The following is a 25343-nucleotide window of genomic DNA, read 5'->3' as shown; positions in this document are numbered from 1 at the left end:
GCTTGATTCCACGACCCTGAGATCACCACCCCCATCAAAACCACGAGTCGGACACTCAACTGAATGTGCCACCCAAGAACCTCAAGATATGATAATTTTTAATAGGACAGTTTATGATAACATTGGCTAAAAACAGAATTAAAAAAAAAAAACTAGTTTATGACTCCAGCAATTTAAACATTTCTATTTTCCTGCTTCCTTCCAATATTTAGCTTAGATACTTGCATAATATTTGAATGGCCATACTTATACACCACAGATAAAGTTGTATTAATTAAATGTATCATATACACACTTTTCTGACTTTGCCAGACTGATCCTTTTAATGACTGCATATAATGCTATATTATGTATATTGGCTGGTAGATAATAAAAAAGCCTTTCATGTTGATTATTAGGTGGGTTATATATTTTTGTTATAATTAACAATAGTCATAATCTGTGTACATTTATATATTTTCTTTGTCTCAAAATTTTTCCTTTGGAAATAACCCCAGGCATAGGTTTGCTGTCTCAGAAGGTTAGGATGTGTTTATAATTATAGTATATTAAAATTTTTGCTCTTTTAAATATTTCATAGTGAAACCTTATTAAGCAGAATGCCACTAATTTAAAATTTAGATCATTTTCCTGAAAATGATTACTTTAAAAATAATATTAGCATAAATATTAATACTCATAAGCATTATAACTGAAAAATCAGAAATGCAGATAAAAACAAAAATGCCATGTCACCTCACAGCTGTTAGAATGGCTAGAATCAAAAAGATAAGAAATAACAAGTATTGTTGAGGATGTGGAGAAAAGGGAACACCTGTGCACTATTGATGGGGATGTAATTGGTGCAGCCACTATGGAAAACAGTATGGAGGTTCCTCAAAAAACTAAAAATAGAACTAGAATATAATCCAGCAATTCACTTCTGGGTATTTACCTGAACAACATGAAAACATTAACTCGAAAAGATTTATGCACCCCTATGTTCATTGCAGCATTATTTATAATAGTCAAGATATGGGGACTACCTGCATCCATCAATGGATGAATGGATAAAGAAGATGTGGTATAAATATATATAACTGAATATTATTCAGCCATTAAAAAAGAATGAAATCTTGACATTCATGACAACATGGCTGGGCTTTGAGGGCATTATGCTAAGTGAAATAAGTCAGACAAAGAGAAATACTGCATGATTTCACTTCTGTAATAATATTTTTAAAAAGGAAGAAAATAAAAACAACAGGGCTCATAGATACAGAAAATAGATCTGTGGTTACCAGTGGTGGGTGAGGGAAGGTAAGCAAAATGGGTGAAAAGAGGCAAAAGGTACAAACTTCTAGGTATAAAATGAATGTCATGGGGATATATTGTATAGCATGGTGACTATAGTTAATGGTACTGTATTTCGTATTTGAAATTTGCTAAGAGAGTAAATCTTAAAAGTTCTCATCAAGGGAAAAAATTCTATAACTATATATGGTGATGAATGTAAAGGAGCCTATTGTGATCATTTTATAATCTATACAAGTATTAAATCATTATGTGTACACCTGAATTTAATATATTGCTTTATGTAAATTATATCTCAATAAAAAAAAACTAAAATAAGACAAATTTATAGCTCATTATATACTTTAAAAATTTTTGCTATACTTATGTAAATAGAAACTTACTGCTAATTAAAAACAACTTAGGGGTACCTGGCTGGCTCAGTTGGTAGAGCATGTGACTCTTGATCTTGGGGTTGTAAATTCAAGCCCCATATTGGGTGTATAGATTACTTAAAAATAAAATCTTAGAGAAAAGAAAGAAGGAAAAAAAAGAAAATTTAAAAATGTATCTTAACTATTCTGTAGAGTGGTCTTTCAATATTTTTGGTCACTAGTCATCATAAAGGTATGTTGTTTATGTAGCATATGTGTACTGTGCATACACACACATATATACATAGGCATGTAATCATCTATAAGTTGAACCACAAAATTTCATAAAACAATGCTTACCCACACTACATGCAGTGGGATCGCATATATTCCAATTATTCCCTTGTGATTTATCCCATTCCAGAGTCATCTCTTGTATTTACATGATTGCTTGCTCTCTCCCTCTCTTTTCTTAAATTAGCTTTAGCCCTCTAAATTGACTTCATGATCTTGATCAGTAGATTAATAGTCTTTGAAAGCAGCCTTGACAATAGGTACAACTTAAGAAAATGATTTACTAACATTGAACTCCAATAACTGTATGTACTATTTTTAACTATTTTAACCAGTTTCAGCAAATAATTTGTCAGTGTTAATAGTTAGGAGAAATATATTCATTTAAGGAAACCAACGTGTTGTTTTGTGAACAAAAGTCTAAAAGAAACCATAATCTTTTGGTTCCCTCTTTTGTTCATTAGCCAGAATCTGATCTTCAGTTCTGTCACTTATTAATTTGATGCCAAAATCCACACTCTGACCAATAGCATATAAAAGCATTCAGTTTGGTTGCTTAATTTCTTCTCTGGCCCGAATACATCTAACCTCTGAAGAAGAACTCAAATGGCATATGCCTGCTGAGATACGGTGTGCCAAAGGAGCTGGGGGTGCCTGACCTAGAGCAGGTCCTTAGAGCATGTTTGCCGATCACAGATGAAAAGATTAAAAAGGCAGCACATGTGGGAGTGTGGGGAATAAATGGGTCAGGGGACTTTATAACAAATGGTGATGTTTTCCAACTTTTAATCTAAATAGCCTTTTTTTCCCCACAAAAGAGTTGAATCTATGCGTTAGTTATAGCTTTACTTCACAAGCCTCTGGCTAGCGTGAAGATTACATTTCTGTCTAACTCTTTGATTGCTCCTTTGTTGTATTTTTTTTCTTTTTTCTTTTTTTTCTTTTTTTTTTTTTAAAGATTTTATTTATTTATTTGACAGAGAGAGACAGAGCCAGAGAGGGAACACAAGCAGGGGGAGTGGGAGAGGGAGAAGCAGGCTTCCCGCCGAGCAGGGAGCCCTATGCGGGGCTCGATCCCAGGACCCTGGGATCATGACCTGAGCCGAAGGCAGACGCTTAACGACTGAGCCACCCAGGCGCCCTTTTTTCTTTTTTCTATTATGGTTGTAAAAATCTAAAGCTGAAGTATAATGTTAAAAGATTAATTTGTCTTTGTTTTAAATTCATCCTTACTTAATAGTGCTTTATGTTATTTATTCTTAATGAAACATGTAGTGAATAGAACATTGGTTTGCTTGTTTTTTTCTTTATTTAAGAATCTCAGTTGCTTTTTTATTTATGATGTCTTTAGTATGCATTTCTTGGATCATCAGTCTTGTCTTTGATTTATAACTCTGAGGAGGATACTTTGAGATAATATGGGGAAAGCTACAATAAGGGATGATAGAACTCAAGGATTATAGTTTTCATTTAAAGATTTGGATCATATGACTTAACCTTTGTTCCCATTTTCTCTATCCATAGGATGGATACTTGTGACCTTATACTTTATAGGAATACTTTGGAAATGAATAAATATATGTGTTGATAAATGCTTTGCATTATTGAAATAAAGATATTATCATGTCATTTACTTAGCAAGATATCTCAGATATCAAGTACTTACTTGAATCTGTTATGTTTTAAAAAGAAGCCTATTTTTCATTGGACTTACAACGATACTATTAAGTGATGGAGGTGGTATCAATGTGTTGGGGGGGAATGGGGTGAGGGAGAAAGGTAAAGAGAAAACACACTGCGTGTCCCTAGGTGTCAGACCTTGTAAGTATACTTTCTCAGGTTAACCCTCCTAACATCCCCAGTGGATATATCCTATTATCCCCATGCCATAGAGGAGGAAAATATGTTCAAAAAGGCCACATTAACTTGTCTGTGTCTCAGGATGTGTAAGTTACTGAGCTAGGATTTGAACCCCACTATAAAACTCAGCTTCACAGGACACCACAAAGTTTCTCAACTTTCAGATTGCTGCTTTGGAAACTTCTGTTTGCAGCTAAAATAGGAAAGGGCAGGGCTAATTTAATTAAAAGAAATAATTTATAATATTATCCAAAGAGATTTCTTTTTTAGCTTCCCTCAATGTTTCCATTACAATTTTAGCTGAAGATCTGGATCATTTCTTATTTTATCTTGCAAGTTTGGCCACTCTAGTTCCTGGACTTATAAAAATATACTTGCTAAAGTTGAGTTAAAGGGCAAGGCTTATACTGCAATTTCTCTCCTTGGTTATTTGTGTAATTAAAATGGTCGTTTTGGAGAGTGACTGGAGGTTGAGCTGGAGGAGGGCAAAGGAAGGAGGGACGGCTTGACTGAGTTAGGGAAATTCCAGATGACATGATTGCCAGATTTCCTGCTGACCCTTCATTGCCAAACTCCGCCTCCTGTTCTTCTTGCACAGCTGTGTGCTTCATTAAATAGTGATGTCTACAAATCACAGCAGTGTTAAAATGCAAAGCAGGGGGAATTCCTGTGCACTGGCCTCTGCCAAGTTCCTAGAGTTTTAACAGCACACTCACCAAACTGCCTCCCTCCCCTCCAAAAACTATAAATAAGTTCAATATCAAGAGTGTATTCATCAATTAGAGTGCCTCTCTGTTCTCTTGGAGAGTGTGAAGTATTGTGTAAACACACTGGTAATGGTGGCCAAGTCTAAGGGAACTAACTCTCTATGGGTCTTGTGTTGTCAGAGATAAGGCTTTTGACCTTAATGTTGCTACCAGTCTTCTAGTTGAGACAAGGACCATTACCTCATCATTTGAAACATAGATTTTCCTGTCCATAATTTGGGTGTAGTGCTTTTCAGAAACTTGCCTTATAGAATTTAGGGCCAAGAACCCAGTTGCTACTGCTCAGGAGAAGGATGACAAGGATCCAGGTTTAATTCAACTGTATATACAGAGTATATATGTGTGTCCGGCACTGTGCTGAAGGAGGACAACATAAGAAAGAGCTAACTCATGCTAATAGGACTGGTGTGAGGTGTGCTCTGACAAGTGGCAGACAAGAGCTGTAAAAAAGGTATCATGCAAACAAGGGTAAAAAAAAAAGACTGCAAATTCTACCTGGAGGGATTGGAGAAGATTCAAAGGGGGAAACAACATTAGCTCCATGTCTTGAAGGATAGATAAAGGTAGAGGCACTTCAGGTGGAGAAAAAAAAAATGCAAAGGTACAGAGAATAGAGTTTAGTGAGGAAGGGTGTGTTGCCTTGTGTTAAGGGGATATCATTATAACTGCATTATAATGTACATGGTATTAATTGTCTGGCTATTAGAAAAATAATAACCTAGTTGCCTTTGTGTGGACATATTGTCTCCAGTTGGGTCCATCTACTTCTTCTTTTATACTAGTTGGCTTCTTGCTTTGATGTTATATGTCTTGTGCTTATGGGCATTTGAATTCGTGACCTCTGTGCTTGAATAAAGAATCTGAGGGAAAGAGGTGGGGTGATGGAATTTCTGTAATAGGAGGCCGTTGATCTGGGTGTTGGTGGATGGACGAGAAAGAACAAGAGAAGAGTATGAAGGATCAAAGTGGGGAGGGTCTGGAGGCCTCTGGAAAAAAAAAGTAGGAGCTAGCTGGTAGGCAGAACTTAAGTTTCTTTTGGAGAGTTTTAGGACCCAACTTGGACAAGGACAGTAGAGAGCAATTCAAATTAATGTACATTTATTGAAGTCATACCTTGCACCAACACTACTATAGACACAGTGGTGGATATTGAGACACAGTAATACACTGCCCTTGTTCTCAGTTATAAGGAATAGAGACAGGCATGTGAACAACTATTGTACAAGGCAGCGTGCAGTAAGAGCTAGCAGTTTGCCATGGAAGTATGGAAGACAGATTTATTTGGGCTGGACAGGGGTAAGAAACATTTCTGAAGAATTGTATTTGAGGTGAGATGTAAAGATTAGCTAAGTCACTGATTTGTAAACAAATATGATTGAAAGAAAGCAAAGTAAGCAAAGAAGAAGGCCATAAAATGCAAGGACTATTTCAGAAATTAAGACTAGGTTATGAATTCTGTTTTATTATAAGATGAGATTAGATCATCAAGCATTTTCAAAGCTGTGCCATTGAATTTGGACTTCAAACTTGATAGGGAGCCATTGAAGGTATCTGCCATAATTGGGTTGATTTAGAAACTCAGGGGTGCTGGGGAGCTCCATTATTGCCATATCTTATAGCTCCAAGAAAAAGCTAGGTTTGTGTGGAATTCCCCCAGCTGCCTACCAGCTAGCTACTACTTTTTTTTTCCAGAGGCCTCCAGACCCTCTCCACTTTGATCCTTCATACTCTTGTTCATAGGAAGATAGGTCAGGATTGGAATTCCTTATTATTTGGCTTAAAGACCAGAAATGTATTGAGATGCACAAACCTAGCTCCTTAATATGGGTTTGATGGCCCCTCCATCCCTCCTCCTACCCTTGGGCTCTTGGAGCATTTGATTTATTCTCTATATTTCTGGCACTTAACATGCTGCCTGGCAAGTAATAGGTACTCAGTAAATGTTTGCTGAATGAATGGACAAACTACTAACTTGTTTTAACAAGTGGGGAAGAGCCTGGTTATCAGTGCTTGAGTAAACAATCTACACATGAGCGTCTGTTTTTGAGCGGTACTGAAAGCTAGCCTTTGATATTTTCTCTTTGGTCTTTGAGTTCTTGGACAAATAGCTGATTTTCCTGAGGTGAGTCTCCTTCATTTGAAACAAATTTATCTTATCCCAAACCACTAGGAAGCAGTCTCAAATGTGCTCCACCACCCCCAGGGGATTGATCCAGTTGCAACTTCACAAAGTCAAGCTTCCCATCTCCCTGACTGACTTCCTCTTTGAAATTTGAAAGGAGCAGAGATTGAAGGCTGCCATAAAATAACAAAATATATTTCAAATCTTTCTCTTATAAATACTACAGATGAACAATTAAATTACATATGAACTACAATTTCATATGCAGAGTTAATTGAGCCCATTATTAAATTTCTAATATTATACTAGATATTTATTTCCTGGAAAATTTTTACATCTCTCTTTATAATTGCAATCGATGCTCTTATAATCTTGACAATTGCCTATTATATTAATAAATACGCCAATAATATAGTAAGTACAAATCAGTTTTTAAGTTTTTTAAGAGATTTTACAAATCACTACTTAGGAAATATTTCATCAGCTGAAAAGATTTTGTCCACCATGGAAAGAGTGGTTAAAGCTTTGTCTTACATTCTCTCCAAAGTATATTTTTAAAAGTCTCCATTTTTGTGTAACATATTGGAAATCTAAAAGCAATTTGGGGAGAGTTGGTTTCCAGCTCTCCAGTTTATATGAGATACTCATGGATACTCAGTGCTATGTCGTTGTTACCTGTAGTTAAATTAAAGACACCATGTGCATGGAATTGTGTGTGTGTGCACGTGCACGCATGTGTGTGTGTGTGTGTGTGTGTGTGTGTGTGTTTATGAAAGCAGTGTTCTCACAAGTTGGAATGTGGAAAAGGAACTATTTCTAGGTATATTCGCTTCAAGTTCCGGGCTCATCTCTTCCTGGCCATGACATTTTAAAAGGTGCTTATATTCCCTGTGTTCTCTCCTAATCTTGGTGCTCTGTTTATCCTAAAAGCCTACCGAGACATATGCAAAGAGATCAGGTCTCCGCTTTGGTCCCAGGAGTCATCCCTTCACATAATGCAGGCTCATTGCGGGGATATCAACATTCAAAGCACAAGTCAGGGTGCCTGGGTGGTTCAGTTGGTTAAGCGTCTGCTTTTGGCTCAGGCCATGATCCCAGGCTCCCTGCTCAGCGGGGAGAGCTGCCTAGAAGGAAATGTCCTCCTAAGACTTAGTGTGAGTGAGAAGTAAAGTTTGACTGTGGCATTGGTTTTGAGATTATGGCATTCACTTTCCATTGTAATTAGCTTTTAACTGTAAAACAAGGATCACGTAAGATGTTTTCTGGTCAGCGAGAAGATGAAGTTCTCAGGGAGGATACATTTGGTCTCTCTATGAACACGCGGCTTTTGTTTCAGGAAATGTGCCTTGATCAGCACGAAGACCTAGTAGGTATGTATCTGTCTGCCAAAGATTATTGCCATTACATACTGACACTGATGGCCAATGACTCTGGATCCTTAATAAGGTCATGAGTGCTGAGTCTGAGACCATCTGTGTGGTAGTTTTGGGTCCAGCCATCATGGTATAAAAATTTGACACTAAAAATCAAAGCAGCTAGCCATGTGAAGAATTTGGGTACTGTACATACACCACAGTGAATCTTAGTGTGAAATTGTTAAGATTTATCACTGTATAAATTTCTGTGCGGTGGTTTGGGTTGTTTTTCCTTTGTTTAAAAAATTATCAAGAGACCATAAAATTGTCTGAGAAATAACAGTGAGTCTCCATGGAACTGAAACATGCACCTCATTATAACTGCTGTGACTCATCATTCTCAGGGCATGGGAATATGCAGACCACAGTTTAGAACAGTGATAACCATTAGCTACCTTTCATTGAGTACCTGCCGGGATCTGGACCAGACACTTTACTCTTACTGCAACATACAGCATTAGGTATTTGTATCCCTGTTCTCTAAATGAGAAACTGAGATTTAGAAAGCTTATATATATAACTTGTTCAAGGTCAAACATCTGTAGTGTGGCAAAATTGGAATTCTGAAGTTCATGTTCCCAATTGGTTCCCAATGCTCCCCTCATGGACCTTTAGAATCTTTATGTTTAATTATATTAGATACTTCCCTTTCATATATAATGCTTCCTGTTGTAAAATATATTTTTATTCTCTCTTTTCTTGAGCGAGGTCAAACCTCAAGGGATAGCATATTTGTTCAAGACAATTGTATTGTAATGAATTTACATCATAAGATTTTCTTAGATTCTCAGTCACTGGACTTTAAATATATTGTGGAAACAATATGATAAATTACATATTTTGTGTCACCCTTCACTTACTTTGAGTTCCAAAATATCATGGAACTGTTACTCCATGATCACTTCTCTATTAAAGAGATAGAATTTACCACACTTCCCCCCCGCCCCCAATTCTGTACCAACAGTGGACTGGTTTCATTAGAAAAAGAACTTTTCAGCTTTCACCTCACTCAACACACTGGAGAAGCAAGAAATCTATAGCTCTTATTGTGACAGGTCTGAAGGATTTTATGGTAGCCTGAATTTTATAGCCAAACCTTGGAAAATTACCCAAAATAAAAAGTTATCTAATTGGGGCACCTGGGTGGCTCAGTCAGTTAAGCAGCCGACTCTTGGTTTTGGCTTAGGTCATGATCTCAGGTTGTGGGATCGAGCCCCGCTAGAGGCTCCGTGCTCAGTGTGGAGTCTGCTTGGGATTCTCTCCCTTTCTCTCCCTCTCCCTCTACCCTCTCCATGCTGCTCTCTCTCTCTCTCTCCCTCTCAAATAAATAAATGAAATCTTAAAAAAAAAGTTATCATATTCACGTTCCTTTCCCATTATGGCACTAAACTGCAATCTGAAATTTCTCTTCAGTCCTTCCACCTATCATAGACCCTGTCTCCTTTAAGAGTGAGTTATCAGAATCTCTAAGAACCTTTACACCTAATTCATAACCATTTATTACAATAACTTGCTAAAACATAAATGTACTCATGTACAAAGTAAACACATAGGGAAAGACATGTACACACACACACACACGCAGAGTGTTCTGCCCTTAAACTGCTCCCGTGTTTCAGCATCCCTAAAACTAAGTAAGTTGTTGCTACTACTGTTTAATAACCTTCCAGACCCACGAACACACGCCCTCATCTGGACCAATCACAGATCATCCCATAATAGATAATATACTAAATATCATCTTTCCCATGGATCAAGTCACTTACTCCCTTGAGAGAGGGTGTCACACCATACTTGCAACAAACTTAATCACTTTGAAAAATAAAGAAATGAATGAAGTTATTTCGATAACTAAGATGTAGGAAACTTAGCTCCAGATAGCAGCTGACTTCTCCTAAGAGAAGGTGGGTAGAATGGCGAGTGAGAAGTTATACTGGTTTAAAGAGCTGCACATATAGCTTTTTTTCACACAAATAGGCTAAATTTGAATTTTTCTATGCTCAATGTAGTCACAATGTGACCATAATGTGACAAGCCTGCAGGTCATAGAGAATATCTGAAATAAATATAAATATCCTATGTAAATGAGGTCCGTCTCATTAATCAAAAGTCATCATGCTTGTCCGATCCCTAAATTGTTTATTGTTTCTTTAAAATCTGGGAATTAGGCCTGAGGAGATCTGTTCTGCACTGGATAAGCCCTTTGCTTTAGAGCAGGTTTCTTCGTTTCCTCTTTCCTTTTAGCCTGAAGTTGGATCCACCCTTCAAAATCAGTCTTCACACAAGCTTAGAAAGGGGAAGACAGAATTAGTAGTAATGAGGAACATATATGCAAGGGATAGAATTGAGAAATGCATTTATGTGGGAAAAGGAGAAAGCTTGCTCTGTGATCTGCTGTTTCCCTCAGGCTCCGACAAGCTAAAATTAAAAATTGATAAAGACAGATAACAACATTAAGGGGATGCTCTGATGGACAGGGGCTGCCTATTAGAAAAAGAGGAAGTGCTTATTTGTAACAGAATCAGCCACAAGGATGTATCACAAGCATCAGCTAGGGGTGAAGTTTAACATCACTGATTACCAAAGGTCTGGAGGGAAATCCCAGGATTCCCACACTGTTGCAGTGACCAGAAAACCATGCTGCTTCTGGTAACCATAACTTCCTCTCATCCCTGCTCATAGGGCATCTGGCTTAGAAGTAGTCTGTAGTATGACGTGGCACAGCTCAGCTCCTTCTGAGCCATAAGCTTTTGAATTTGTTCCCACAGTAGCCATCACATCCTGTTTGTCTCCCTGAAGCTGTACCCATACTTTACCCTTCCATAGGTGTTCCTTTGGCATCTAATTTATCAGAAATCTCTTTATATGATGAGCACTGGGTTTTAGGCACAACTGATGGATGGCTGGACACTACATCTGAAACTAATGATGTCCTTACTCTGTGTTGGCTAATGAATTAAAGTAAAAAACAAATAAGTAAAAATAAAAACAAAAAAAAGAGAAAAAAATCTTTTTAATAACCCAAACCATTTTTATAAACACTCCACCTGACCAACCGACACACTCACCCTGTGCCTCCTTTGTCATTTGAAATATTCATGATTATGCAGTTAAACTTTTATTTTTTAAGTCATGGTCAGCAAACTTTTTTTTAAAAGATTTTATTTATTTATTTGAGAGAGAGAGAATGAGAGACAGAGAGCATGAGAGGGAGGAGGGTCAGAGGGAGAAGCAGACTCCCTGCTGAGCAGGGAGCCCCATGCTGGACTCGATCCCAGGACTCCAGGATCATGACCTGAGCCAAAGGCAGTCCAACTGAGCCACTCAGGCGCCCCAAACTTTTCTTATAAAAGGTCAAATCGTAAGTATTTCTAGCTTGATAGGCCATGCAGTCTTTGTTGCAACTGTTCGACTCGGCCACTATGATGTGAGGCTGGCATAGACTGTCCTGAGCAAATGCGCAAAGCTGTGCTCCAAAGCGCTTTCCAGAAACAGGCAACAATAGTTTAGGGGGTGGTAATTGGTAGACCTCTGTTTCACCTGAGAGTCTTGCACTTTTCTTCAGGCAGGTTTCCTTTGAGAGTCTTTCTCTATGGAATTATGCCTCTCCTGTTCTCTGTGAACTATTTTGAAATCTCCTTTTTTGAAATGCAGATAAATGTCTTTAATATCATCATGCTTCCTATACCTGTGAGCCTAAGGCCAGTCTGGGTTGGCTTTCTAACTGGTATGGATTTTAAGAAGCACAGAACAAGCAAGTATGACTTAAAAATTTTTCATTTTTTAGGGGCTCCTAGGTGGCTCAGTCGTTAAGCGTCAGCCTTTGGCTTAGGTCATGATCCCAGGGTTCTGGGATCAAGCCCCACTTCGGGCTCCCTGCTCCGCGGGAAGCCTGCTTCTCCCTCTCCCACTCCCCCTGCTTGTGTTCTGTCTCTTGCTGTGTCTCTGTCAAATAAATAAAATGTTTGGAAAAAAATTTTTTTTCATATTTTACATTTGTTTAATTCCATTCTTTTAAATTTCTTTTCTTTTCTTCTTCTTTTTTGGTCTTTGGAAGGATGTTAAAGAAGAGCCAGTTCATAGCCTTGAGGTGGTACACATTTGTTCCTTTCTTCTTTACTTTTCTCTCCAGTTTTCACAGGTTACTCTATTCATCTCTTTTCCACCAAACCCTGCCCCAAACCCATCCTCCCCAGCCAGCTCAATCCACAAATATTTCATCACCCCCACCAACCTCTGACCCAAAGCCCTTTATTTTGCAGATTGACTAAAATACCCTTCCTCGTTTTTTTTTTTTGTTTTTTTTTTTTTCTTGTTTCCTTTTTTCCTTTCTCCATTCCCAGATTCAAATGTCAAGGAGCTAGGGCAAAGAGGGAGAGGATCTAGGCCACTGGAGGGCAGGTCAAAACCCAAGAACATTCCTTATTTTAGTTTTTCATCTTGTCAAATATTAATTATAGTATTTTTATTATCATTATTAGTTTAGGTAAGTTCCAATTACTTGTGGAAAAAATAAATAAAACCCGCATACTCGCACACAGTACCTAGACAGAAGATCAGTGTACGTGGCCTTAGAGGCCATCCTCTCTAACAGGTTTAGATGGTGCATCTCCCAACTGAAAGCTGCCAGGGAGGGAAGGGGAGAGACTCTGGTTACCGCTTCTCTGCCACACGTTCGTCAGCCAGCAGCCCCTCACAGACTCGGCCACCTCCCACTAAGACCAAGTAAGCAAACAGAAGAAGGCATCCAGGGCCACACTGCAGTCAGCCTATCGCCAGCTCCCGTGCACCGCTGGGCTGCCTTCCTGCAGGAGGTGGGAAGCCCAGAAACGTGGAGGGGGACTGCTGTCCGATGGGGTCGCTGTCAGAGGACACTGACAGGGAGGGCCTCTGTGAAGACCCAGAGGCCTGAACTGAAGCTTGGGCAGCAGTAGTTCTTGGTATGGTGAGAAAGCTTTAAAAAGCCTTGCCTCCCAGGGCTCGGGAATAAGTTTGCCTGATGTCATCATCTGGCGTAATGTAGAAAGAACTGGAGCTAGTTGTGTAATAGTGGAGGAACGATAGGTGTGGGGCCTTAAAACAGTAAAGTAATAAAATAGGAAGGAAGCTTAGTGATTATCTAGTAACCCAATTACCTTCTTTTACACATAGGGGAAAATGAAGCTTTGAGAGGAAAAGGGAATCCCACAATTCCATAGCCAGTTAGTCCAGACAGAAAAAAAGAATATGGATCTCGCTGTCAAGTGTTTTTTCCTCTGCGTTACTCTTCATGATTAGAAATAGTAAGTTGGTGCAGGATGCAGTGAGAAGCCACAGGTGAGTGAGTGGAAGGGGTAGTGTCCATCTTGCTTTTAGAGGTTCAGCTAGAACTTTGTTTCATCAAGGGGCTTTTCCAAACCACCTGGAAGGTGGCTCCTTGTTTGGCTCACATGCCCAGACTCTCCTCCCGGGAGGTAAGGAGGAGCCAGCGGCTCAGGTGATTCCGATTTGCTTATCCCCCCATTGGAGGATCACCAGCACTAGACACCAATGGTGCTTAACAATGCCACACATTAGAATCTCCTGTGGGACTTCTAAATTTTTCCATGATACTCCTTCCCAGATTCCATTCCTCAAAATTCTGATTTAATTGGTTTGGGGTAGCACCCAGGCATCTGTATTTTAGCCCCCCAGATATTCTAATGTGTAGCGATTTGAGAAATAGCGAGGCTAAAAGAAGCCTGAGAGTTGAAGCGTGGAAGGGATGGTAGCACAGAAGTACAGGTGTGAGGAGGACAGTCAGGAGAGATGTGACTAAGGACGAATTAGGTCTGAAGAGAGCTGTTCCTCAAGAGAATAGGAAAGCAGGGACAAGAAGCTGGTGAGCCTCGTTGGGAGACTAATGAGGTTCGAACAGGCCCAGGCGGAAGCACTTTGGAAGCCTGATTAAACAAAGACAGCGGGACTCAGAAGGAAGTCTGTGGAGACAGATCTCCCTACGGGCTCTAGACGGAAGTGCCTTTGGTTTCCTCACCAAGAAGAAAGGACAAAGGACAAGTGACTCAGAGGAAAGTTTTCTGAATTGGCAGGTAAAGAAAAAATAATAATGGGGCAGTTCTAGAAGAGGGAACGTGTCTTACTGTCAGCAATTCTAGAGTCTTCGACCTTCAGATAACAAGGTCAAAAATCTCCTGTAAAATGAATGATAGGATCTTTGGACCAGAGGGCCTGAGAGATCACTAGGGGTAGCCCCCTCACTTCCTCGAGGAGGAACTTGAATCCCAGAGAGGAGCAGGGACTTGACTAAGATCACCTGGAAGCCGGGGTTCTGACCTTTGCCTCTGCCTGGGAGAGTCAGCACAGTGTGAGAGGAGCACAGACTCTGGAGCCAGCCTGCTGAGTTTGCTGCCCTCATGTACTGAGTGTGCACTTTGGGGTAGTTACTTACGTTCTCTGTGCCTCAGTTGCCTGATCTATAAAATGAGGATTAACAGAGTCAAACTTCATCATGGGTTGTTGGATGGATTAAGTGAGTTAATACCCATAAAGCATTTAGAATAATGCCTAGCATGTAAGATGTGTTAAAAATATTAACTGTAGTTATTATACCATACTGCTTTATTTAGCTGATAAAAACATATTTCAGTGAACAAGGCTGTGATAATACCTTGCCTCCTGTGTGAGAATAGATATTTGGAGAAAATGTAGATTTATCAAGGTGCTCCATTTTTGATTAAAAAACTTCAAAGGGATTAGAATGTAGGTGAATCCCCAAGCCATATCTTTGCACATGCAATTTCCTTAAAGTGCAGATTCTTGAGCCTCATTCCAGATCATCTGAAACAGAATCTTTGGGAGGTAGGGACAGGGACTTTGTATTTTCCAAATGTGGGTCAGGTGGTTCTGTTGAACTTTCAAGTGTGACACCTACTGCCCCTTGCTGAGAAAGTGGAACAACCTTCCATAGTAAGTTTCCAAGGCCTTCCCTCTTGCCTGAGATAGGTACTATCCGTTTTTGCACTGTTACAGATAGGGAAATTGAGGTTTAGAGAGGCAGCGGAATAACTTGTCCATAGTCATTAACTTTGTAATTAACAGACTAGAGACTCTGAAACCAAATCCTTTAGACTCCAGACCCGCCATCCTCCCAGTGACCATGTGCTCTGGAGGAAGTAAATTGCCACTTGGCTTCAGTTTTCTTCTCTGTAAAATGGGATAATATTGGTATTTACATCATAAGATGTTGTGAAAATTAATTCATGTCAGGCATATTGTAGAGAACCTTGCTCATAGAAACAATCGAATATTAACTGTTGTTTCTGCTCTAGATATTGGCTTTGTTATGTGTACTCTATTTTCCAAGTATTTCCTTCTACAAGTATTTACTTGACACCCACTTGGTGTCTGTTACTGTGTCAGACTACTGAAATAAATAAATGGTAATGCGAACTTTGTCTCCAAGAGCCAACTACTCCATTAGAAACTACAAATAAGAAACTGTACTATAAGACGAGATATGATCAGAAAGAACAAAGAGAGCCATACTGTCTTAGTAAAAACAAAACTTATCTACCAGGAGCCCTTAAGAAATATGTCATTCTGGGCAGTTCCATTTACTAGATAAACATATACTCTTTAAATAGCATTTTAAAAAGAAGGTAGATATTTCTGAGAATAAGGCATATTTCTCTGTCGTTTTAAACCAAGAATACTATGTGCTATGTGAACTTATCTTAATGATTCCAGATCACCATTGGGAAGTTTTTTACTGGGTTATCATCACATCAAATTCCCCAGGAGCTTCTGAGGTATACCTGTCTCTTTATTCTTGTGCTTTTTTTTTTTTTTTTTAATTTTTCTCTTAATGGAACTTCCTATCAGGTCTTCACACTGGTGCAAAATCATAACATATCCAAACCCTGATGTCATGATGATTACAGCTATTCAAATGTCTCCTAAATTCTAATTTGGGGGCAGGTTATAGATAAGTTCCCTGTAAGCTTGCATGTATCTCTATTTGCATGCCGTAATGTTAAAATGGCTTTAAAGTAAGATGGACTCAAGTCTCCCCTATCATTATCTTCTACCAGATGCCAAATTGTAAATTGAAATGGATCAGACTATTAACTGATCAATTGATTATAGGAGAGTGATGTTGGATGATAACTTTTTTTTATGTTCATGGATTTAGAGAGATTGCTCCGTTTACAAAAAAGATTTTTTAATATTTTATTTATTTATTTAGAGAGAGAGAGAGCGAGAGGAGGACAGAGAGAGAGGGGGAGAGAGAGAATCCCAGGCAGACTCTGTGTGTGGGCTTGATCTCATGACCCTGAGATCATGACCTGAGCCAAAATCAAGAGATGGACACTTAACTGACTGAGCCACCCAAGTGGCCCACAAAAAGTTTTAATTGTCCACTTTCTTCAGAGCATTGCAGAGGGATCCAGGATGCCCTGGGTTTAGCACTAGAACCCTGTGGGCTTCCTACGGGACTGTGAATAAAATCCCTGGGAGTCCTCATTTGTAGAAAGAAAGTATAGGGGATGAGAAATATAGCCCTTTTCATGTTTTTTTTTTTTTTCCCCTATAACTCTCTGCTGTAAAGAACCAGGAAAATAGTAATATAGGTTTTGACTCCCAGTTCCTCACTTATTAGGGGACCTGTGTAGACAAAATGGAAACATCATTCCAACATGTGTGGATTACAATAGAATTAATGAAGGACAAGAATGCTTAAAACATGCCAAACTGAGGAAGTAAACTCAAACAATAAAAGAATAGTGTAGTTGTCTTAGTCCATTCAGGTTGCTATAATGAAATACCATAGATTGGGTGGCTTATAAACAACAGAAATTTATTTTTCACAATTCTGAAGGCTGGGAAGTCCAAGATCAAGGCACTGGCAGATTTGGTTCCTGTGTTTCCTAGTTCATAGATGTCAGTCTTCACTCTCTGTAACCTCACATGGTGGAGGGCGGGAGAGAGCTCTATGGGCCCCTTTTATAAGGGCATGAATCCTATTCATGGGGGCTCTACCATCATGACCTAATCATCTTGCAAAGGCCCCACCTACAAAAACTATCACATTGGAGATTAAATTTCCACCTATGAATTTTGGAGGGGACACAAACGTTTAGTGTATTGTGGTACCCTTTCTAGGGGAGCTGAGCTTTGTACTGGATGGTAGCAAAAGTAAAGATTATGACCTAGGGAAAGATGGGGGGAGTACAAGAGGTCATAATTTGAAAACACTCATGGCTGAAAAGAAACAACCTGTAGGATATAGCTGGCTGAATAATTTGGAAAAGAGCATCTGCCCAAAGGAATAAAAAGGATGAGGGATGAGGTCTGATTAGATTTTGTCCAGGGATCGGAGGTGAGTGATTGTAAATTCTGAGTCAGGGAACAAGTAGCCTGATAAAAATGCTGTTTAGGAAAGACCGATGATCACACATCAGTTGGGAGAGACTGCTGACAAATGAAATGAGGGCAGGAAGAAGGTTCAGTGAGCTGGGGATGTGAGAGATGGGGGCTATAGTCAGAGAAATCACCACTTTTAAGGCGGCAATTGGTTAGAATAGAGAGTGGGACACAAAATATGGAACTTAGAGGATTTTAGACTTGAGAGAAGAAAAGCTCACTCCCTCAGAGTTAACAACTGGTGAGTTGACACTAGATATATAGGCTTTGATGGGAGAATTGAGAGTTTGGTATACACAATAAAGGATTATGGCAGAAGCAGGCTGTGGGCAATCAGATCCTCAGACAGGTGGTAGTGGGAAGAGAAAAGTCTGAATATGAAAGGGAAGTGAACTGATTATGGCAGAATGGAGGATAAACAGACACTGAAAGATACAAAAGAGACTTTCTTAAGAATTTAGTTTATTAGTTCAGTAATAAAACAAAACGAAATTTCTTGGTTATGACACTTTGTTTTTCAAATTGTGACAAATCAGTATTTCAAGGCATAAGATATGCTCTAAATACATTTTACCCATGTAAGTTTTCTCTGCCAGGAGTGAAGCTGGCATATGGGTTTGACCATGGGGTGAATACAGTGATAAGGAACAGACTGGTCATTTTTCAACATGAAGTTGAAAAGGAAAGAATTCTATTTAATGAAGAAAAGATGTTAATGGACTTGATTTGGATTATGTAAGTAGCTTTCTGGAGGTGGACATATCTCAGACATATGAATAAGTTTACTCCTCCAGGGCTCTTGGGCATTGTTGCATGCAATGATGAGGCGATTTATTAAAGGGCATCAAGGTACTCTTTGGCATCCCTAAAATTAAGTATGACAATTAATAATCATAATGGTTATCATAATAACAGAGTAAACTGAAAATATAGGAGTGTTTCCAAACTAAAAATAAAAATGGAATTATGTGATTTGGAATGCTCCTGCATCGGAAAGAGCATTGGAAGACTTGTTCTGGGGAAGATCTAGAGAGGTTGGTAATAAAGGCTTAGGCAATAATTTGATGGATTGACAGATTAGATGGATGGATAGATGGATATACAGAAGAGGAAGTCAGGTTCAGAGTTTTAAACAACTTCTATCTGAGAACTGGGGACACTCCCATAGTATTTGAGTGCTCAGGTCCCCTTGGAAAATAATAGGGACCTCAGCTCTCTTTTCTCACACTACATTTGAGAGTGAACTCCAATCAATATTGAGAATCCGCAGAAAGAACAGATATTCTTGTCAATATCATTCACTGATCAGTACTTGTTTTTTCACACCATTTCCTGCTCATTTGAAGGAAAAACGGTAACTCTTATGATGAGACAGAATTAGGAAATTTTGTTCTTTTACAGAAAAAAATATCCTCCTAACTATGAAAAACACTATTGCTCACCTTTTAAGATGAATGAAAATTAGAACCATGTATATATAATATATATAATTTAATAAAGCATGAACTTTGAAGTCATACAATCTTAAATTCAAAGCCTAGCTCTATCATAAATAAATAAATAAATAAATAGCAAGCCCGGTTCTATCATTTACTAGCTGAGTGAGCTTGAATAATTTCCTTATCCTCTCTGAGCTTAAAATTGTCATGTGGAAAACTAGAAAAGCAGGCCCAGTGAAGTGAAATCCTGCCATAATCAATGGCAAGTCTTTCCTGCCAATCACCAGGCAAATAGAGCACAAACCAAAATGAATGGCCCATGCTGGCTTTTCTGTCCTTTAGAAGGTCACAGTCCAGCGGGAATTTAGGAGCACAAAAGGTTATGACAAAAGGTAAAAATTAGACAAACATTGAAGGTGTTCTATTTCTGGCATTGAACTATGAAAAACTTTCAAAGGAGCAAGATACATGTCTCACTCATCACTAAATCTCCAACATAGCCTTTCACATAGTACTCAATATATGTATTGTTGAGTCCTTTGCACATAAGCCTTGGCTAAAATATATTATTAGATGAGTATAGCAATAAATTCACAGAGGATTTTTTTTAATCTGAGCAATTTCACTACATTATTTTTTTAAATGGCTTTCAAGAACACAGATAATAGTAAAATAATTAGGAAGTGATCCATTTTGAGTATTTATTATCTTTGCTTTTAACGTAATTTAATTTTAAGTTTAATACTTTATAATAAATTATAATAATGACTATGTTTAACAACTGGCGTGGAAAATTCCAGAATATTGAACAGTCTGCCTTCATTAACCAGTATTCTCGCGTGGCCATGGATCTAGGCTAAATTTTTCAGGTCTCAGCCTCAGTTTCCTTGTGAAATAAGGTAGCAAGACTAGACAGTCTTAAAGGGCACAACCGACTTTGACATTCTATGTGGTCCTCAAAGGTTTAGGTTCATGTGTGACCCCATCTTTCCAAGTGTGGGCACAGTTACTGAGGGGGTACTCCAGGTCTGCTTTCCGGGAGTTCCCTGTGCCACATTCTCTCTCTACCAGAAGGAATGACATCAAGGGAGCCTTTGAGTCAGGAAGTCTAGGAGCAGCCAGTGAGTTTCTGGTCTGCATCACTACTAAATGCTGTTTTATTTTGTTACATGAATTAGAAGATATTTAATCAAATGTACTTCTACTCTCATAGTATTAAGTTTGGATGTTCTAAAGGGGAGTAAGGAGGCTTTAAATATCCAGAAAATGACAAGTACGGGAACTGTTACAAGAGGCGAAGGGTTGGTAATTAGTGTTTGATGCCTCAATTTATTCTTCCTGGACTGTGGGTAGAGACCTATGTTGAATACAATATAGCTGGGTTGAACTAGTTCTTTTTAGATTTTAGCTTTTCCATCTATTAAATAAGAAAAAGTAGGCTAGATGGTCTCAGGAGCCTATTAATTCTAAAATCCATCTATAAAATTAAGGTTGTGTTGAACTCTGAAATAGTAGATTTGGAGATTTTTCAGGAGTGCTGAAAGAAACTTAATGTAAGAGATTTGAGTGGTGACTTCTGGGGCAGAACAGGAAGAGCAGGAGGGAATGCAGACTATAAGCAGATACCTTTGGGGGTTTTCAGGTGACTTCTACAGTGTAGGGTTCTTTTTTTTTTTGGCTGAGTTAATGTAAAGAGTGCAGGATAGTTCATCCACGAAAAACAAGCTGAAAAGAAAAAAAAAAAAAGTGACTTGAGACTTCCTAACTTTGGGTGTGACTGATTTGACAAAACCATTTGAACAGAGTGATTGTTCCATGAGTAAATTGATACTGAGATTCACCCAAGGGCAAAGCCTCTGAAGATAGGTAGGATTTACCTCACTCTTCCTGCCCTATGGCACCAGCTGATCTCTTTCCTTCCTTTCTCTCAATAATGTTTTCCATCTTTATTCGGAGATCAAGAATCAATTCTCGGTTTGCATAGGAGACACCTGGGAGTTCCTCTAACTGAGACCACTGAGTTTTAAATTGTTAACAGAACCAGTTCTTCAAATGAAATCTTGCTCAGAACAATAATATACTTAAAATGCAAACAACAAACTTGCTGCTGTTAAGGAGTGTCTGGAGTCCTACCACTAGGGACATTTCTTTACATCTGGCGAACCCACTGAGGCACCAGAAACCCTAGAGTTTCATGAAACCAATATGAAAACCACTGATCTATTCCAAAGCCCACTCCCATCTTTTGTAATCAAGTCCCCTTAAAGCTTGAGGCCCTGGAGAAGGGGGTAGGGGTGGGGAGGAGCTGTTGCCCCATTCAATGTAGCAAGCCTGAGATAAAGGTGATCTAGGAGAAAATGAGAGGTAATGGGAGCACTGTTTGGGCCTACAGACACAGAAAGAGAATAAACAATTTGACCTGCAGAGAAATGAGGGATAATTCAGGTTTAATATAATTACTTTTGTGTGACACTTCTACAGCTTTAAGAAGCCTTTCAAATATGCTATTTCGGGCGCCTGGGTGGCTCAGTTGGTTAAGCGACTGCCTTCGGCTCAGGTCATGATCCTGGAGTCTGCGGATCGAGTCCCGCATCGGGCTCCCTGCTCAGCAGGGAGTCTGCTTCTCCCTCTGACCCTCCCCCCTCTCATGTGCTCTCTCTCTCTCTCTCAAATAAATAAATAAAATCTTTAAAAAAAAACAAAAACAAAAACAAATATGCTATTTAATTAGTTCAATTCAGTAAGTATTTTCTGGGTACAAATTATGTACTTGATCTAATCCAATCAATGTATTGACTACCATGCACTATATGGAAAATGTGTAATACATTATTTCAAGTAAGCCTTTCAACCACCCTGTGAAGGAAGCATAGTTGAAGAAAATAAGGTACAAAGAGGTTAAGTAACTTGATCATGACTTTACAGTATGTCAGTAGTAGAGCTAAAATTTGAACCCAAGTCTGTCTCGCTTCAAAACCCATGTTCCTTCCACTCTAACCTCGAGGAAATATAAAACTAAGAAATTCAAGGAGATACGGGCTTTGCCTTCAAGTTACTTAAGATCCTCTACACTCGATTAATTGTTGTACAAGTAATAGAGGATGAATTAGCATTGATGAGACGCAACAAAAGGCCAGAAAAGTTTGGAGAAGAAAGATTATATTTCAAGTAAGGAACCAGGAAATGCTTTGTGGGGAGTAAATCTTAGGACTGTGTAGGCATCTGTGATGCAACGGAGCAGGGATGACTATCCCCATGTCACAATCAAGGAAGCTGAAGTTCATGGAGCTGGGAGGCTTTTCCACAGTTTTGCAGCTGGTTAGTGGTGACATCAGAAATACAGGGAAGGTCTTTTAGCAGTCAGAGAGAAACTAGAGAGAAAATGTGAACATAAACAATGTCTGATTTAACCTTTTTGCTAATAATTGAATTTGTCCCCATTTTCTCCATCCTTACTTCTGCTAGCATCCGATTGTCTTCCCCAGACTGGTGTAACCACTTTGCACATAAACTGATATGCTTATAAACCTTTCCTCCACACAGCTTCCAGATTTATCAGTATGAAATGTATTCTGTCAGTCTCATCCTTCAAATCCTTTAATACTATGGGGGTGGATATCTACACGTGTGATCAAAAACTTGTGTAGAACTAAATACATATACAACATATACATGCGTGCATGTGTGCAAATGAGTACAAGTAAAACTGAGAATTTCTGAATAAGATCAGTGCACTGTAGCAGTATCAATATCCTGGTTATAATATTTTTAACGGTTTTATAAATTGTGACTTACCATTGGGGGAACTGCATAAAGGGTGCATGAACTCTCTCTGTATAATTCATTACAACTGCATGTAAATCTATATTGATCTCAAAATAAAAAGTTCATTTAAAAATCTTTTGCAAAAACTAGAAGTATTGAAATATTTAAGCTTCTTTGAACATAGCATACGATTCTCTTCTTCTCTCCCCAGCTCTATTTTCCAGCATTCTCTGCCCCAGCTCTTACACTGTGCTAACATAGAGTTGCTTGCAACTTTCTCACATACACCAAATTATTTTCCATTTTAGTATTTTGTTTATTGTTGTTGCCATAGACTGCTCACTCATATCATTAATCCTTACCTGGCATAGCTAATTGCTTCAGATTGTTTAAGGCTCTTTCTTTGATCCCTCAGATGAGATGATATATTTTAACTTTGTACTTTCATAGTGTTATACATACTCTTACTATTTTTATTAGAGGTTTGGTTTCTTGTCTTACCTTCTGTACCTTCTAGAGAGTGAGACAGTCTTATTTGCTTTTTATTTTCAGTGGCCTTTATTCTTGCTAGTAAATAATAGATTCTATGTGTTTAACTTGAGTAAATGAATGTGCTTCTCCATATAGTTTGGAAATTATCAACAATAAATACAATGCTATTATCTTCTATTATGTAACTAGACCAGAGTATTCATTTGCAAATTTAAGATGATTGACTATCTTGGTACACTATTTATTAATACTTTACAATATTAACAGTAATGATTAAGAGCTTAGGTAATTTCATCCTGGGGTAAAATTAGTCTACTGATAATCACAATGAATCATAGACTGAGATGATCTGTGTAGATAATATGTGGACTTGGAGACAGCATCACCTGGGAAAGCTGGCATTTTCCTCCATATATATAGGATCAAGGTTATTTATTTTTTTAAGTAAAGGCAAACTTGGGGACCCAGCAATAAAATGGAGCAAACAGAAATGGCATTCATTTGCAACGTATTCAGATGTTTACTTATCCTTTAGTCTAACATAGAATTTTACACTCCAATTAAAAACCACCCACACACACATAAAAGTAAGTTAACCGGTGATTCAAAAAAAAAAAAAAAAAAAATCTAGGTTCAGAGGTTTGCATTTATTGTCCCTGGGCACAATCCTAAGATGGTAGTTATGAGAGAGGTGATTTTACTGCAGGTGAAATTGAAATTTTCTGAACTCCTTTCTGTTTTCTGATTCTACTTTTTACCTGCTAGAGGCAGAATGGACAGATAATCAGTTGAGACATTTATAAAGCAGGTTTAATAATAGGTCACCCTTGCTGTCAGACTTAATGAGGGAATATTTATCTTCTTTTTGGAATCTTCAGAACATAGATGCTGGATAGTGGAAGTGTAGAGTGTAACAATATTACTAGTTACAAAAGAATTTGATATAGGATATGATTATCTGACTTTACAGCAAAATGGGATCCATGAAACACCAATCATGCAACTTCTGAAATTTGCTTTATATGCCTGCATGGTTCTGAAAAGTCACCTGAGATTTCTTGATTGAGTATGCTTTAGTTTTAATATTCAATATCATAAATACAGAAACTGTAATTCTAGTTTCATTTTTGTCCTCTTAAGGTTTGTAGAAACCCCAGCTCATTTCTCTTGGAAAGAAAGTTATTACCGATCCACTATGTCCCAGAGCACACAGACAAGTGAGTTCCTCAGTCCAGAGGTCTTCCAACATATCTGGGATTTTCTGGAACAGTGAGTATCAAAGAAGCAAAAACATGTTGTACTTGAATTATTATAAATAGATAAATAGAGATTATAAAAATATTGCTCACTAGGGCATGTTTCTAGAATCAATAAAAACCAGTCAATATTGTTGGGAAAATTTATTTCCTCCAATAGTATTTCTGTGTTCAAAATTCAGTAGAGGTTTATTCAGCTTACAACACCAAAAGATCATTATTCCAAGGTGGTATAATTTTGGAGCATCAGAAGGGCTCTCCTCAAACCATAAGAGACTCTTAATCATAGAAACAAACTGAGTGTTGCTGGAGGAGGGGGTGGGGTAACTGGGTGATGGGCATTAAGGAGAGCACATGATGTAATGAGCACTGGGTGTTGTATGCAACTGATGAATCACTGAATTCTACCTCTGAAACTAATAATATACTATATGCTAATTAATTGAATTGAAATTAAAAAAAGGTGGGGAGACTTTCCTGCCTAACTCCCAATAACTTCTCCAGTGACTCCCTTGATACCCAAAATCTGTTCCTTTGGCTTAAAGACTCTTATTTGCTGTTACAACACAAATACCCCCTGAGAAGGTAGAATACTAAATTTTGTTGGTCATTTATGCCTTGCTAGGAAAATGATTATTGTCTACTGTATTAAGATCAAGTTTGGATAAGTGAGTAAATTCAGCAGAAGATAAAAGAATATCAAAGTACTTGGTACTCTAAGGGATAGGGTATAAAATACTCAATTCCCAATACATCCTTTCTCTCCCATGTTCTACCCAGCAATTCTCTGACAAGGGCAGGGATCATGATTCCCACTGTACAAATAGGACTTAGATTTGAACTGCCTGAGATAACACATTTGGCATGTGGTTGAGCCACGATTTG

The 25343-nt window shown here is 38.3% G+C and overlaps 1 protein-coding gene across 4 annotated transcripts in view; it reads left to right on the top strand.

Moving 5' to 3' along the window:
* The window catches only part of TP63 (tumor protein p63), a 227836-nt gene that overhangs the window by 65317 nt on the left and 137176 nt on the right, over nucleotides 1-25343 (top strand). For all 4 annotated transcript variants that reach the window (XM_032406166.1, XM_032406165.1, XM_032406167.1 and 1 more), the window contains exon 2: nucleotides 24343-24471. In XM_032406166.1, coding sequence (XP_032262057.1) covers nucleotides 24343-24471 — 129 coding nt within the window. The remainder of the gene's footprint in view (nucleotides 1-24342; nucleotides 24472-25343) is intronic.

This window comes from Phoca vitulina, unplaced genomic scaffold, assembly GCF_004348235.1.
Source record: "Phoca vitulina isolate PV1807 unplaced genomic scaffold, GSC_HSeal_1.0 scaffold8, whole genome shotgun sequence".
Taxonomy (NCBI): Eukaryota; Metazoa; Chordata; class Mammalia; order Carnivora; family Phocidae; genus Phoca; species Phoca vitulina.
Note: the sequence above shows the minus strand (reverse complement) of the source record. Positions and strands in the feature narration are given on the sequence as shown.